The sequence below is a fragment of the Oryx dammah genome, unplaced genomic scaffold, assembly GCF_014754425.2.
Source record: "Oryx dammah isolate SB20612 unplaced genomic scaffold, SCBI_Odam_1.1 HiC_scaffold_6, whole genome shotgun sequence".
Taxonomy (NCBI): Eukaryota; Metazoa; Chordata; class Mammalia; order Artiodactyla; family Bovidae; genus Oryx; species Oryx dammah.
In genome coordinates this window covers 37316933-37335194 of record NW_024070190.1, presented here as the reverse complement: position 1 = coordinate 37335194, position 18262 = coordinate 37316933, and the positions used below count along the sequence as shown (strand labels likewise).

General features: G+C 36.6%; 1 protein-coding gene across 2 annotated transcripts in view; it reads right to left on the bottom strand.

Moving 5' to 3' along the window:
• CTNNA3 (catenin alpha 3) overlaps window positions 1–18262 on the bottom strand; it is a 1846273-nt gene that overhangs the window by 95569 nt on the left and 1732442 nt on the right. For both annotated transcript variants that reach the window (XM_040242231.1, XM_040242230.1), the window contains exon 16: window positions 2645–2750. In XM_040242231.1, coding sequence (XP_040098165.1) covers window positions 2645–2750 — 106 coding nt within the window. The remainder of the gene's footprint in view (window positions 1–2644; window positions 2751–18262) is intronic.

Sequence of the window (18262 nt, the reverse complement as noted above, 5' to 3'; positions counted from 1 at the left end):
TCTCTCTCTCTCTATATATATATATATATATATATATATATATATATATGTCACAAGTCCATGTTGGATCGAATTGGAAATTGATGAAAGTTTGACCTTCTGACACTCTAGCAAAATGCAGACTGTAAAGTATCATAAAATTTTTAAAATTTTTTGAGCTATTAGATTGTTCAAAATTAAAAGCAAGCAATGTTCTGGCTTTCCTGGTGGCTCAATTAGTAAAGAATCTGCATGCAATGCAGGAGACCCAGGTTCAGTTCCGGGTTGGGGAGATCCCCTGGAGAAGGGAATGGCAACCCACTTCAGTACCCTTGCCTGGGGAATTCCATGGACAGAGGAGCCTGGTGTGCTGTAGTCCATGGAGTCACAAAGAGTCAGGCACAACTGAGCAACTAAGCACACACACCATGTTCTGGAAGATTTTTTTCCTAATACCATTGACAATGTAAAAATTACCTTGCTGATGTATATTATTAACTTTTATTCCACAAACAATTTCAATAATTATTTTTGTCTAAAGTTTTGTTTTTCTATCATATAATATCTGAAGCATAATCATAATCTTCCCAGATAATCACTATAATGAGTCAGGTTCCTTTCTTTCAATTCTGTGTCTTCACAACCCTATTTATTTTGAACAAAATTGTATCATATGAAACTACTTTATTATATGAAATGGAAAAGGCCAGAGAGAGTCATCTATAATTCTTCTTAGTCAGTGACTCCTTCTTTAAGCTTCTTTTAAAATGTCAAATTTATATTGAAGTGAGACAATACTTTTGCTTTCTTCCATGCAATTTGAATAATGCTAAAAAACAATAGCATAATTTAATATAGCTATAATTTTATACAGCTACATAATGTAGTACAGTAGTATCTACAAAGTGACCTAATCCAATTAAAAAGACTGCTTAAGAAAAAAAGAACAACTTCAAAGTGACACAATTATTTGAACTTTGAAAATTGTGTGTTCTAAAATAAACAGAAGCACACAGGTAAAAATCATTAAGTATTTAAAAAGTTATGAGAACAAATAAATCTGTTTAATATATTATGGTTTCATTTATTCTGCTACTATTAATACTTTATTTCATAAAAGTGAATGCAATGATTCTAAAATATAGAAACCATGGGAAGATCTGGGCTTCAGTCATTTATTCATAATAGATCTTGAATTATGTTACAATAGAGTTTGTTTTTAACTGTAAAGGCTGAATATTAAAAGGGTTAATAAAATGCTCACAATGTTTAAAGTAGCAAGATACTGAAAAACATATATACTACATATATGAAAATATATCTTCACAAATGCTTTAAAATACTTGTCTGTTATTATTTTTCTTTATTTTTCCTCCTTTATATCCCAAAATATAATATCTAAGAAGAGAACATTCAAGTTCCAAGAAAAGGAGGATAAAAAGACTAAATAATAAGAAGCAGCCTGATAAAGTTTCTCTTACAGTTTAGATGCAAGAAAAATATGAAATAGTTTCAGATTTAAAAAGAAAAGTGCTTTTTTCATCAAAGGGGCAAAAATATGTATTGTGCTGTGCTTAGTCACTCAGTTGTGTCTGACTCTTTTTGACCCTATGGACTGTAGCCCGCCAGGCTTTTCTATCCATGGGGATTCTCCAAGCAAGAATACTGGAGTGGTTTGCCATGCCCTCCTCCAGAGATCATCCCAACTCAGGGATCAAACCCAGGTCTCCCACATTGCAGGTACATTCTTTACCATCTGAGCCACCAGGGAAGCCAAAAACACTGGAGTGGGTAGCCTATCCCTTCTCCAGGGGATCTTCCTGACCCAGGAATTGAACCAGGGTCTCCTGCATTGCAAGAGGATTCTTTACCACCTGAATTACCAGGGAAGCCCTCAAACATGTATTATAGGGTTGAATAATATAAAACCTAGCAAGGAATATTATATCTGTCTGAAATATTAACTGAGTATCTAAATACATTAACTAAAGAAACTGACAGATTTTTCAATTAAAGTTAATCAAAAGGTACCCAAGCAAAAGGTAACTCTAATGATGTAGCTGCATCTTAGAAAACTGGAATAGAGACATGAGAAATCTAAAGAAAACAAAGTATTGGGAGCACCTGTAAGGATTATACACTTCCTACATTTTATATATTCACTTCATTACTTTATTAATTACAATTTGCTTTGTAGTTTTATGTAGAATATCAGAGCATATTGCTAACACAGAAAACCCAAGATAATTTTGAAAAGTACTGATTTTTTAAAGAGCAAAAATAAGAAATCTAAGGTATTAAGGAAAAAAATACTAACATTGGGTATTACAGCCAACTAAAATAATTTGAGTATATTTGAAACTCAGAAGGTGATAATTTAGAATAATTTGAATATATTTAAAGCTCAAAAAATGTTTGACTAATCAAGTCATAAATACTAATAATGATGATGAAGATAATGATAATAGTAATAATAATAGAGCCTTAATAAATAAGTCTCAATAAATTTTTCATTTGTTGTGTATTAATTATGCAAAAAATAATTCAATAATAGTTTAGGAAAACCAGTCTAACAGAGTAAAATTTCAACTTTGTTCTAATCAATATCAAATGCCAGAAAGCAATTAGCATGGACTTTCATTACATTCATTTATAGAGAACTCACCTGGTTGGCAATCTGCCGAGCAAGGGCATCCATCCTTGATCCTGATTCTGATATCATTTTAGCTGCATAAATCACATCGGTTGTATGCTTCAGTGGTCCTTTGCCCCTTAAAGTAAAAGAATGCATGTTTGTTGCTGTGGTTCATGCTAAGACACAAATACACATCCAGATTTGCGCCTCAAAGTATAACCCATTGGCTTTCCACATTTCAGTTTTAAACAGGCCATGATTAGATTCCAGTATGATTTTTTTTTTTTTAATGAAGACCTATTGTGTTAAGACTCAGGGTATTCTTCCAAAAAGATGGACTCCATTTGATCTTTAGTCCCATGAATTTCTTACAATAAACCTCAGCCTAAAGATACTTTTGGTGGATGCAAATCTCATAAGACAAAGATATTTTCCTCATTCTAGGAGGAAACATGAGATTTTGAACACTTTATATGTTTAACAGTACATTTTGATCAGCTCCTCTTTTTAATCCTTTTTTAATGGTCTTTAGGTTAAGTGCTCTTTATCATATTAACTCTCCTCCACAATTAGTTCAAAGTAAAATCATAGTTGCTGTTGTTGTTCAGTCATTAAATTGTGTTCAACTCTTTGTGCCCCATGGACTACAGCACACCAGGCTTATCTGTGCTTCACTGTCTCCCAGAGTTTGCTCAAATTCATGTTTATTGAGTCACTGATACTATCTAACCATCTCATTCTCTGGCACACTCTTCTTTTGCCTTCAATCTTTCTCAGCATCAGAGTCTTTTCCAATGAGTCAGCTCTTTGCATCAGGTGGCCACAGTATTGGAAGTTCAGAATCAGTTCTTCCGATGAAAATTCAGGGTTGATTTACAACTGACTGGTTTGATCTCCTTGCTGTCCAAGGGACTCTCAAGAGTCTTCTCCAGCATCACAATTTGAAAGCATCACTTCTTTTGTGATTGGCCTTTAGTTGGTCCAATTCTTACATCTGTATATGATTACTGGAAAAACCATAGCTTTGACTATGTGTACCTTTGTCAGCAAAGTGGAGTCACATTACCTTGGACTGTTTCCCTGCAACAGGCTGCTTCTTACTATTTGTGAGTCAAGCAAGATAAATATCCACTTCATATCTTAGTTTCCTTGGTGATACATAATAGGAGCACCCACCACATGGAGTAATTCTAGGGACCACACGAGTTAATTTCTACAAAGTGCTCAAAAAATAGCTTTAAATGAAGCAAGCATTTTAATGAGTTTTTATTTTTGTCATTGTTATTTTAAGGTAGTTTTGTTTTTTAATGCCATGCAATAAAAGTTGGGTTTATTTAGGGATGTGCAACACAGTTAAGAAGAAGTACACTTTTTAAATAGTTGGAATGGAATAAGGAGATATTTTTCTGTCTTTTCATCCCTCAAAAATAAATGAATCACTGACCCGAATGAACATCACTGTTCCATCCACCTAAAACTATTCCTCTTATTTCCAATTTCGAATCATCTACTGAATGCCAACATACTGGCATTTCCAATTATGTGGTTTATGCTCCTTGTTCCTAGCAGAGAATAGGATCCTGAAGAAATCACTCACTAATGCAATTGTTTTGATGCTTTCCCAGGATTAAGAAGAGTGAGGAAGGTGGGAGGGAGGAATAAGCTGGTCAGGGTGAAGAAAGGAAGATTCTGAGAGGCCAGAATACAATGGAGTTGAAAAGAAGCAGAGTAAAAACTATTTGTCCAATATTTTATTTACATCTTGGACCTATCCTAAGGGTAGATGCCCTGATGCTAAACCTAATAAGATGTGTTTTTAGAGAAAAATCCCTGTTCACTTAAGAGACCATTCTATACTAATACAAGATAGAGCGATTCATGCAAAGGAAAATGATCAGAGTATTGTATACCAGAAAACCTGAACATCAAATCAATAGTAACTAGTATTTCCAAAAGACCCTTTCACTGCACTATTTTTCATACTGCCTCTCAAATTCATTATAAGCAAGTTTTCCTGTAAAAATGGAACATCACGGTTAAGATGATGAAAACCTGGCCTCAGTACATGGTTATCATCATATTTCTCCTCTTTGAATCTGCCAATACAGGCTGCTTTGAATTTTTTCTAAAAAAAAATCACCATTCATTATTACAATTTTTTTTGCATTGCTCTTATCAAATTCACTTTATACATCAGTCAGGATTAGATGTTATGTACACAGTTATGTTCAAGAAAGGCACTGCACTTCATTATCCCTATGCATCTCCAGAGAAAGTTAAACTTACATAAAGCTGTCTAAGTTCCCGAAAGGCAGTGCATCAATTTTCAAGGTCTTAAACAATGGACAAAAGTTGTTTCTAAGAAGAGCAGCTAATGCTCACTTAGCTTAAGCAATGGACAAAGCATTCTAAGGGATGTAGCTAATGTACCCTTCCTCTCAAAATAATATATTTCCCTATATAAAACCCTAGGTTGATGAAAAGGAAATTACCTCAAACTTTAAATACACACCTTGTTATGAGACCACTATCTTAAACACATATAGAACATAAAAGTAACAATAATATATTATGACAGACTACAATTATTCTCTTCCTCATGCTCCTAATTAAATGTATTGCCTGGCAAGCTTCCTACTGATTGCCAAACAAAATATACATTTTACAAATGATTCCACATTATGCCAAGTTCCAGAGGAAGCGGCAATTACTGAAACTATGATAAATTTTTAACATTCTCAGCCTGAAATGTGCTATGTAATGAAGGCTTTTTAAATTAGAAAATACATTCAAAGGTTGTTTTCTGCCTTCATTTTCATAATGGGTTCTCAGGATCTCCTGTCAGCAAATTATGTCTTAAATCATTGAGCTTGGATCGTACAAGGAAAGATACCCAGAGGAGGAGTGGGTAGGCTTCGGAGATATCTTAAGGAAACCAGAGGCCAGAAATCTTTCATAAATAGTGGTTATAATAATAATCTATCTCTTCAAAAAGGAGGGCAGATCAAGCTCTGGAGTAGACAGTTTGCCAGTTAATCATTAAATTATATGTTAGAAGGTATAATGAGAAAGGCTGCAATAATCCAGTGATGTTGAGGCCACTGACAATTTTATTAATGCAAGTGAAAGGGATACCTTTTGAAACTTGATTTATTGGTGTAACACAAACCTCTCAGGCATTTTAGATTTGGCCCCAACCTTGAGTCTCACTCCTCTCCTTGTCCTCTCTCAGTTTTGACATCCATCCCCCTCTCACTTTCTTTATCTTGATTAGTATGAGAAACAAGAAGATGATATAGCTCATCAGTAACAGTTCAATTAACTAGAAATCCGGTTTAATTACAGAACTATATCATAGAAATTTTGAGGACTTATTTTATCTTTTTTAGGGACAGAATGTCTTTGAAATGACTTGCATTTTCTGCTACTGATTAAAAATAAAACAAAAGGGTTAATTATATCTTTTGCACTTTGTAGTCTCTAAATCTCTGAAGCTCCAATACTTTGGCCACCTGATGTGAAGAGCCGACTCATTGGAAAAGAGTTTGATGCTGGGAAAGGTTGAGAGCAGTAGGAGAAGGTGGTGACAGAGGATGAGATGGTTGGATGACATCACTGACTCAATAGACTTGAGTTTGAGCAATATCTGGAAGTCAGAGGAGCCTGGCATTCTGCAGTCCCTGGGGTAACAAATAGTCAGACACCACTTAGAGAGTAAATAGCAATAACACATTTTTGGTAACATAGTATCATTTCCTCTATGAAGGCTGACAACTTCCCCTTTAATTCTTTTTTCCTCTATCTTTATATAAAATTAAACTCATGACATTGTGGTTAACTTAATAGATGGAAACAATGATATATGATGATATAGTATATATTATGATCCATAATAGTAGTTAATACACTTAGCATTTTTTATGTGCTAGGTACTATCAGAGGAGAGTGAAAAAGCTGGCTTAAAACTCAACATTCACAAAACTATGATCATGGCATCTGGACTCACTGGAAAAGACCCTGATGCTGGGAAAGATTGAAGGCAGGAGGAGAAGGGGACAACAGAGGATGAGATGGTTTGATGGTATCACTGACTCAATGCACATGAGTTTGAACAAGCTCCAGTGTTGGTGATGGACTGTGAAGCTTGGCATGCTGCAATCCATGGGGTTGCATAGAGCCGGACACGACTGAGGGATTGAACTGAACTCAGCTGAAGGTACTATCCCAAGGGAAGTCTGTGGCTCAGCAGTAAAGAGTCCACTGGAGATGCAGGAAATGGTTTGATCCCTGGGTTGAGAATAACCCCTCAAGGAGGAAATGGCAATCCAGTATTCTTGCCAGGAAAATCTAATGGACAGAGGAGTCGGGCAAGCTACAGTCCAAAGGGTCACAGAGTTGGGCACAAAGGAGCAACTGAACATACACACAAGTACTATCCATACAAAGACTAATTTTTTAAAAATACAAATTTATTTATTTTAATTGGAGGTTAATTACTTTACAATATTGTATTGGTTTTGCCATACATCAATGTGAATCCACCACAGGTATACACGTGTTCCCCATCCTGAACCCCCCTCCCTCCTCCCTCCCTGTACCATCCCTCTGGGTCGTCTCAGTGCACCAGCCCCAAGCATCCTGTATCCTGCAGCGAACCTGGACTGGCGATTTGTTTCATATATGATATTATACATGTTTCAGTGCCATTCTCCCAAATCATCCCACCCTCTCCCTCTCCCCTGGAGTCCACAAGACTCTTCTAAACATCTGTGTCTTTTTTGCTGTCTTGCATACAGGGTTATCGTTACCATCTTTCTAAATTCCATATATATGTGTTAGTATACTGTATTGGTGTTTTTCTTTCTGGCTTACTTCACTCTGTATAATCGGCTCCCGTTTTATCCACCTCATTAGAACTCATTCAAATGTATTCTTTTTAATGGCTGAGTAATACTCCATTGTGTATATGTACCACCGCTTTCTTATCCATTCATCTGCTGATGGACATCTAGGTTGTTTCCATGTCCTGGCTATTATAAACAGTGCTGCGATGAACATTGAGGTACACGTGTCTCTTTCAATTCTGGTTTCCTCAGTGTGTATGCCCAGAAGTGGGATTGCTGGGTCATAAGGGAGTTGTATTTCCAGTTTTTTAAGGAATCTCCACACTGCTCTCCATAGTGGCTGTACTAGTTTGCATTCCCACCAACAGTGTAAGAGGGTTCCCTTTTCTCCACACCCTCTCCAGCATTTATTGCTTGTAGACTTTTGTATCGCAGCCATTCTGACTGGTGTGAAATAGTACCTCATTGTAGCCTTGATTTGCATTTCTCTGATAATGAGTGATGTTGAGCATCTTTTCATGTGTTTGTTAGCCATCTGTATGTCTTCTTTGGAGAAATGTGTATTTAGTTCTTTGGCCCATTTTTTGATTGGGTGGTTTATTTTTCTGTAATTGAGCTGCATAAGTTGCTTGTATATTTTTGAGATTAGTTGTTTGTCAGTTGCTTCATTTGCTATTATTTTCTCCCATTCTGAAGACTAATTTTTATAATAAATCTATAAGTTTAGAATTATCCTTATCCTTATCTTACAGATGAGACATTTGAGGGATGGGGACATTAAATATATATTTTATCAAGTTGCACAGCTAATAGGTATTGGAGACAAGATGTGAACTCATGCATTCTGGCCATAAGATATTTTGTAATGACCAGTCTACACTATTTCCAATGAAATATACTAAGATGACACTAAAATATTTTAAAAGGTCTCCTTAGACATTGGTATGAGTTACCAAGATTGAAACAGAGAGCAAGGTGGCTCCCCAACAGTGATTTACTCCTACACAGCAATCTCAAGGAACACAAACCAAATCTGTGTCCCAGTCCCAATTAAATAAAAATGAACTACATAACATAGGCTTTTTAGGTTTTATCAAATTGTTGAAATAGCACCAGTAGCCTACAGTCTTGATATTTCTTTCTTGAGATATTACAACTTTTATTACTGATCTTAGTACCCTCTCTATTTCTCCCTGGATTCTAATCACTACATTCAAAACTCAATTATTATAAACGCCATACTAGACAAGAGACTGAATGCTGATTTTATTTATAACAAATATATTGCTGTATTATAAATCATTTTCTTATCTGAAAATCTCAGTTTTAGACATAGTTATTTAGACTTAGTTTAGACATGGTTATTTCATTCTAACACTCAAATTTAGTGCTGCAATAAACTAGAGTGAAATGAATATAGACTTGGGAAATACATTTTATCTTCATCCTAATACTTATTAGATATGAAGCTTTAGATAAATACTTTGTTGGTCTGAGCTTATTGTCTCTTTGTTAAAGTAATGATAGTGTTATTTGCCACACAGTCAGGATGCATAAAATTACATATTTTAAACAATATTGGGCACTCATTAAGTGCTCACCCAATTTTACTTTTTATTTTTCTAATGCCTTTACAAAGGATATTTTATTAAAATGTACCCTTTTTATTTTCAGAATTATAGCAATTGACACACAGTACAAACTGACTTGAGTTTCTTACTGACAATGTAACTCTGTACAGCCTTGTCCATAATATTTCACTAAGAGAAAAACAATACAAATATAAACCTGTAAGTTTTGTCTGGGTATACTTGTTATTGTTGTTCAAGGTTGTCCTTTAACTCCATATAGAGAGTCGAATTACATTTAATGATAGATCTTTTGGTGCTATAAATGTCCCAAGATTAATGATTTAGCTCTACAAGGGTACTGGCAGAATTCTCTTACTTGTAATTCTGACTTCAGATACAAAAGAAAAAAGTAATTCTCATGGATGGAAGCAGCTGAAAATGACGAGATAAAGAGAGGTACCAGACTCAAACAAGGACATACTGTTCCTCTACTATTCAAATATGAAACTTTAATTAGTCAACTCTCTCCCTCTGGATGTTACTTTCCCTTGCAAAGTGTCATTCTCAAGTTGTGAGGACCCTATAAAAGTCCTTGAAAATAAGCTAGGGAATTATCAGCTAGCAATCATCCTGAGTAATTAGTATCCTGAGGAATCTTTGAGATTCAAGTCTGAAAATGTGTTGCCCCATGAAAGAAGGAAAATACTGTCTGAACATTGCATATGTATATATATATTTTTCATTTTTGCTCCTCTCATTCCATATTATTCAGAAGAGCCTGGCTGCTATCAGAACAACATAAAAGTGTCTTAAGGGCTTAACACAATAAAGGTTATTCCTCTAGCATATCACAGTCAAGGTGGATTGTGGGGTGATGGTTCATGTTCCACATAGTCATTTAAGAACTCAGACTCCTTCTCATAATAAAGATAACCTAACATCTAAGGCTGCATAGCCCTCAGAAGAATTCACTGGAACCAGACATCTGACATGGAAAATGAGTGAGGGTTTCATGGGAAATCTTAGATATAAGGATGAAAATTAGAACATATCACTACTACCTGTGTTCTACAATCTAGACACATAGATTACTGCAGATAAAGCTGGAAAAAGCATTCTATTTGGACACAGGAAAAAAAGAAAACAGGGTTTTATGAACTCACAGCATTTCCTCTATATACAGTCCCAGGGGTGCTAAAATCTGCTGTCTTCTTTTGTCACTTTTACAACAGAAGTCCATGCTCCCTGTGAAGGGAATTTTGGATGTCACCAAGTAGGTGGGGAAAAAAAAATTGGGAAAATCCCAAGTGTCTTCACCAATACAGCTGAAATTATAAGAGATATACTTTTCCTGGGCAGAGGACCAAATCTATTTTTTGTTTTGAAAATGTCACAGTGTAGATGGTATATTATTAACAATAAAAATTACATAAGTTTAACTTTATGCATGGTGATAATCAGTTCAGTTCAGTTCAGTTTCTCAGTCGTGTCTGACTCTTTGTGACCCCATGAATTGCAGCATGCCAGGCCTCCCTGTCCATCACCAACTCCCGGAGTTCATCCAAACTCATGTCCATCGAGTTGGTGATGCCATCCAGCCATCTCATCCTCTGTCATCCCCTTCTCCTCCTGCCCCCAATCCCTCCCAGCATCAGAGTCTTTGCCAATGAGTCAACTCTTCACATGAGGTGGCCAAAGTACTGGAGTTTCAGCTTTAGCATCATTCCTTCCAAAGAACACCCAGGACTGATCTCCCTGATCTCCTTTAGAATGGACTGGTTGGATTTCCTTGCAGTCCAAGGTGATAATAGCTTTTGGTATTCAATGTTGTATTTATTAATGAAACAAAAATAAGGCTTATTTTAGAGATCTTTTTGGGCATTGGCCTAGGGAGAATACTTCTAAAGTTATTAGTACTATTTTAATATTATTGTTGCTACTGCAGTTGTTGTTGTTTGTGTGTATACAGACTCTGTGTGTGTGTTTGAAGTAGGAATACCCTTCGTCATATGCAAAAACTAATTTAAAAAAAACTTGAGACATAAATCTTTTATCTATTCTAAGCTCTTAAGTTTTCTAATTTACTCTCCACCTAGCGGTGTTGTTTCAAATCCTAGACAGACTTACAAGTTAGAGGAGACTTCATGGCATACCCTTAAAGGACCGAAACCACTAAACATCTAGGTAGATGCAGAAGAAGAATTAGAATTCTTTAATTACAATTCTATAGAGATATAATTTATTTGTAGCAAAGAAGAGGTCCCCCAAAAGATATTTTTATTTTTGTGTTTAGTAACACAGATAGACAACCTTCTTCAGTTCTTCCTGTGAAGATTTTACTATTTTCCTGTGTCATTTTTTTACTGAAAGCATATGTAACCAAACTTTTATGTGCTTACTATGTTCCAAACACTGTTAAGTTAGTCAGTTTTCCGCATCCAGCACTGCTGCAGAATGTGCAGAATGTTCACTGCACAAATTTGAGAGTTGCCATTCCTATCATGAATACTCCCATAATTGTGCATATACTAATTTATGCAGCCTTACATACTCATGCTGCTCCTAGAATCCATTCTGTCTTCTAATCAAGAAACAAAAGTTTAGAAGCTCAAAGTCCCTTAAATTTTCTCCAAGTTAATATGTGAATATCAGTTTGTCTAAATTTAAAAGCAAGGAATTCAGAGCCAATTAAAAATAAATCATGTAGGTGGAAACATCATCATAAGTTTTCTGTTAGCATGTATCTTGAAGCACGGAATTCAATGGATGGTTCTGAACTGATGGAATGTTTCATAAGCTGCAAAAAATATATACAAGGATAGAGATTCTCAGCTGTTATTCTGAATGCAGTCCTATTAATGCATCATTATCTATCTATCTGAACATTCCCAAGGATTATGAAATAAATAATTTCTTTCCAATTCATTTTTTATCAGTAATATAACATTTATCTTTCTCTCCACCCCCTCCTTTTTTTTCACTCTACTTGAGGCTAAAAGCAGATATATTGAGGGAAAAAGAAAGTCATAATTGTGGTTTTTTTTTTTCCCTTCTCAATTGGATTTTTGAGTTTTGGTTTGGAGAGAGATGTAATCTAGTGGTGGGGGCCCATAATTGACCATCAGAAGTTTTCTAGAACCTACAGTGTAGCCATTAGTGCTCATTTGAGAACCACAGCACTGCTGAAAATTGTGGTATATAAGTATTAGCTTTTTCTAGTGACCTCAGCCCAATTTTTGGTTTATTAAATTTAATATTCCACCTAAAGATCATAGACATCTAAGAAACTTTGCTACTATCCATCATTTTTCTGATGACAAGGACATTCTTGTATCAGCCTAAAGAGGAAACAACAGTTGGTAGTTTCATGGCTGCTGATTCTCACTGCTCCCTCTTTACCCACACCTGGCATCACTCTTTTATCAAATATTCTCTTAATCTTTCTTCAAGCAGAGTCTTTGTATTCATTTCCTATTGCTGCTGAATGAATTGTCACAAACTCAGTGGGCTTCCCGCACAGCTCAGAGGTAAAGAATCTGCCTGCAATGCAGAAGACCTGGGTTCGATCCCTGGGTTGGGAAGATCCCCTGGAGGAGGGCATGGCAACCCACTCTAGCGCTCTTTCCTGGAGAATCCCATGGACAGAGGAGCCTGTTGGGCTACAGTTCATAGGGTCACACAGAGTCGGACATGACTAAAGTGACTCAGCAGCAGCAGCAGTGATTTAAGACAACACAAATAGTGTTGCACAGTTGCAGAAGTCAGAAGTTCTAAAGAACTTCCACTAAAGTCAAGGGGTTGGCAGGGCAACCTTTCTGGAGGCTGCAAGGGGAGAATCCATTCCTTTGCCTTTTTCAACTTCTAGTGGTCACCTATGTTTCTGAGCTGTGGCTCCTTCCTCCATCTTCTGAGCACATCACTGCAGTTGCTATTTCTGTCATCGCTTTGATGACCTTCTCCTTTCTGGTTTCTTGTTTCTTCTAGTAAGGACCTCTGTGTTTACATCAGGTTGACCCAGATAATCCAGGATAATTTTCCCATCTCAGCATCACTAATGTAATTACATAGACAAAGTCCCTATTGCCACTGAAGGTAACAGTAGCCGGTTCTGAGGATTAGAAGGGGGACACCCCAGAGAACCATTATTCTGGCTGCTGCAATTTTCAAGATTCATGACCAAGTAGTCAGACTTGGCTCCTATGAGGATTTCCCTGGACTTAGACAAATCAGCTTCAACAAATTGAAAGAGATCTGGCAGTTGCTTCTCCAGCTTGCAAGTTCTTTCTTTTTACAACTGCCAGTGAAACTTTCAGGTCCTTGGTTCTTCATTACTTGCTCTATATTCCTCTTCTTATAATTCATTTCAAAAGGTGGGGCCTGAAGAAATTCAAAGATCTGGGAAAACCAGTTACCCAGAGAGACTATTTTTGTTCCTGGTGCTGTTCTTTCCTCATTCAGGACACAGTAATTTTAGTGTACCCTCTCTCCTCTTGGGGCTGTCCATGAAAACACACACATCCATTGCCTGAAAGTACGTCAAGTCTACCATGGAGTGAAATAAGTGGAGAAGTCTTAGTCTGAGGGAGATAGGGAACATTTTTCAGGTGATTTTTATAAATATTCATTTTTTAAAAAATTTTTTTATTATTTATTTATTTTTTAATTTATTTATTTATTTTTAATTTTTACTTTACAATTCTGTATTGGTTTTGGCATAGATTGACATGAATCCACCACAGGTGTACATGCGTTCCCAATTCAGACCCACAGGTCTTGAAAATTCTGAAACATATTTTCATAAGATATTCAGAAACTGTACCTGCTGCTTATGTTAAGGGGTCATTTTGGGACATTAGATTGAAATCATTTAAGAAACCTCTTGGAAGCAATCACTTAAGAAACTGAAATAAGGGATACATTTCTCAGTGGTGGTTCTCCAGACTCACATGGGTGGTGAAAACTGACAAGGAAATCCATTTGTATGTGTCCTCATGCAAGGGAAAGTAACCCCTGCAGCAGCAGCAACCCCTGCATCACCACCAAAAACTAGGACTGTTAGTTAAGTCATTATTCATCGATACTTTGTTAGGACATAATGGGAAATCTGTACTCAGCACCAGCATTTGAAAACAGGTCTTTTTCTCGCCTTCTACACATTACTTCTCTGAGTGCACACATTAATCAAAGCCAATGTACTGTAAATACAATCACACTCTCCAACTGTGGGAGTCCCTCTTTTTCCTGTTGGCAGTGGCCTCAGCATTAATCATGTACACAATCTCTTACAGAGCTTGGGCACTTTTTCCAGCTTACCCTTAAACCACTGTGATATAAGGACTGCTTCTATTCCTTTAATATTGGACCAAATGTTATGGGTTTAATTTTCAATTTATGGAAATAATACTATTTAGCTTTTAATATTTCACATTTGACCTTCTTAAAACCAATATACCAACTCACTTTTTAATCTGGTCATGGCCTGATGTTATCCTAGGGTCCAGTTGAAGAAGCATAGAGAGGGTAAAAAGTCCACTAATTTAGTAAAGACTTCCCTCATAGCTCAGTTGGTAAAGAATCTGCCTGCTATGCAGGAGACTCTGGTTCGATTTCTGGGTTGGGAAGGTCTCCTGGAGAAGGGATAGGCTACCCACTCCAGTATTCTGGCCTGGAGAATTCCATGGCTGTATAGTCCATGGGGTTGCAAAGAGTCAGACACGACTGAGCGCCTTTCACTTCTACTTTTACCACAGTTAACAGATTGAGTATAGAGGGGGTTCAAGAGTCTGGCTTGCCACCCGTACGTATCTGGCCTTGATGCTTTGGAGATGATAAAAACTGACAGTAAGGGACTTCCCTCATGGTCCAGGGGCTAGGACTCTGTGCTTCCCAAAGCAGGAGGCCCAGTTTCAATCCCTGGTTAGGGAACTAGATCTCATATGCCAAAACTAAAAGTTCAGATGCTGCAATGATGTTAGAAGATCAAGTGTGTCACAAGTAAGATCTGGCACAGTTAAAAAAAAAAAAAAACAACTGCCAGTTAATCTTTGGCATGCTCTCCCTCCTCTATTCTAGTCAGATATAGCTGCATTTTATTAAATTTTAGAACACTACAAGGCCTACCATTGGCCTTGGGCTTATTGGGCTTACTCACACTGCGTGTGACTTGAGATCTACTGGTTTATGTAGCTGGTCTTCTTGCTAATGTGCCCTTGTTGCTGCTCTCCATTGATTTACATGCCATATTACATTATTGTATTGTAAAGTAACCCCAAAATGGTTTTTATTTAAGTAAAGGGTCTGGCTTAAAAACTTGAATGAAATAGCCAGTTCTAGTTTAGAAAAACATAGTATTTTTTACTTCCTCCCTCTGTCAGGCATAATATTCAACTATTTAACTAATGCTATGTGAGACAACAGGCTTAATATCTTTTGAAGTAAAAGTTAAAACAATATTATTGTCAAACAGTAGTCATCCAGTACCATGTTCAGCTGTGTTATCCTTCTCTTGTCTATATGTGATGGCCTTTGCCCCCAAATTGTCTCTTGCCATGGGGATAAAATAAACTCATGCCATAGCCAGGTATTTGGACCTGTTTTTATACTGGATGGCTCCATGGAGAAAGTCATATGGTCATATCAGATGGAACTGTATTAAAAGGACTATAACCTAATTTAGAATTGTATACTTAATGACATTTCTTTTTAAACCAAAATTACAATAGAAACACATAGAAAAGTCAGAGCTGAGACCTCCATACCTCCATGCCTTTTTCTCTTTAACTTTCTAGATCCTGTTGCTCTCTTTTCAGAGTGAGTGCTTTGGTGCTGCCCCCGTGGGGTGCCTTGGGTCATGGTGTCAGTATGTATCCTACCACACATCCCCTCCACACTTTTCTGCATGGGGTCTCTTCCATTCAAGGCCTGCCAGTTCTCTCTTTCTGAAAATAGGCCTCAAACGTTTCCAAAAATTCTTTTGAAAAATTTAATTGTGGCATGTGAGCATTTTGAACTTGACTGCAATAGTTGCCTTTCTCTCCAGCTTAGAACTCCTCTCCAAACCCATGTTTCTTTTTTGGAAATGTTCTTTGAAATGTGAGAGACTGGGATTCCAATTAAGTGGGGGTTATTTAGGAAGGAAAAAATAGGAAATGAGGAACTCAATGGCCACGATAGTTCAGTTACTCTGAATAAAATCCAAATTTGCAGCTCTCAAGAGGAAGCTCATAGAATGTATTTCTGTGGTTTAGACTCTGGTGCTGAATTCCTTTTTTCTCCTCCCTCAATAGGGAAAAAGCGACATTTTTCCCAGAGGCTAAAATCATTAAGATTATGTCTGCTCCATGGGATTAGCTCCAAGAAAGCTAATATGCTTACGCTAGGAGCTGGCATTCTCAAGACATCCCCTCTTCATATTGAAGTTACGGTGCTTTATTCAGCAAAACATTCATAGTTATAGCCAAATAGGTTGCTTTGCGCCTTTATAAATTCTGCTCTGTCAAGCACAGAATGAGATAACACATGTTTTACCTCCACTTCCTATATATGCATATTTATTTATGTTACATGTGTACTATACTGCTAATAAATTATGTCTATTACAAAACATATACAGAAATTTAAATTATAAAGAGATCAATTACAGATAAAAGAAACTGTTTTAAAGACCTTGCTAATGATAATGTCACTAAAACAATCTCAAGATGTAATATTCCCTTTAGGAGAAATTTAACATGAGTTTTGCTAATGCTAAGTCGCTTCAGTCGTGTCTGACTCTGTGCGACCCCGTAGACGGCAGCCCACCAGGCTCCCTGTCCCTGGGATTCTCTAGGCGAGAACACTGGAATGGGTTGCCATTTCCTTCTCCAATGCATGAAAGTGAAAAGTGAAAGTGAAGTCACTTAGTCATGTCCGACCCTCAGAGATCCCATGGACTGCAGCCTAACAGGCTCCTCTGTCCATGGGATTTTCCAGGCAAGAGTACTGGAGTGGGTTGCCATTGCCTTCTCCGAACATGAATATTAGGGAATGTAAATTCGTAGTTCAAACAGTCTTCTTAATAATTAATTTTATTGAGCCAGTTTTGTCAATTTTGATTAGATCACCAGTGATTTTTCTTTGTAATGTGGCTCATCAATATCTCCTAGGAATAAGAGAATTGTCAACTCTGACATCCTGTTTTCTGTTTGAGCTTGTCTTCTAATGATCCTCAATGTTTTCATTGATTCTGTTTATCTGAAAAATTTTTAAAAATGTATCCTATTTAGTGAAGGTTAGCTTCACTAAAACTAGATAATGCAATCCATAAACCCGGTCAACCAGGGACACATTGTGACATGTTGAAAGCTACTGAACAAGTGAAGGCACCATAATCAGTCCTTTTATGCTGTAGAAAGCTCTTGCAAGGGACCAGTCAAACATTTTTTTAATACCATTAAGGATACAATACTCATGTTTTGATAACAAAAAAATAAAATAAAATTTCAAATATTTTATTTTCCCTGTCCAGTAAAGAATCTCATGGCCCAAATTTATTATTTAAAGGTGTAGCGCAAATGATATTTTTTTCCATAAAACCTTTCTTTTGACCAAAGCAGGAGATAAATATTTGGTTCCTATGAACATTCCTACCATCTTGCCTGTACATCTTTTAGAATTGATTCAAGGACAATTCATGTTTGGGTTTCCTAGGGCATTTGCATGCAGGGAGAACAGTGAGGAGACCAGTCATGGACATATGTATCATTTGTTGTTTAGTTGCTAAGTCACGTCTGGCTCTTTGCTACTCCATGGACTGTAGCCCACCAAGCTCCTCTGTCCATGGCATTTCCCAGGCAAGAATACTGGAGTGGGTTGCCATTTACTTCTCCAGGGCATCTTCCTGACCCAGGGATCTAACTCATGTCTCCTGTAGGGGCAGGTGGATTTTTTCCCACTAAGCTACCTGGGAAGTCATTACATATCATAGTTCTTCCAAAAATATATGTCTGAAGAGATAAGTTAATCCCTCTACCCTAATTGCAAATAAACTTTATAATTTTGACTTTTATATTCTTGCTTCTATTAAGTGTTATCAAACGATAGATTATTAGAAGACATGCAAAGAGGAGCTAAAAATGAGAAAAGGGTTATTTTTTTAAAGATTCAAAATAAATATCAAATTCACAGTGGATAACCATCTTTGAATAACTGTAATTAGGCAATGGGTGATTATCCTAAGACAGTTTTTATTCTAA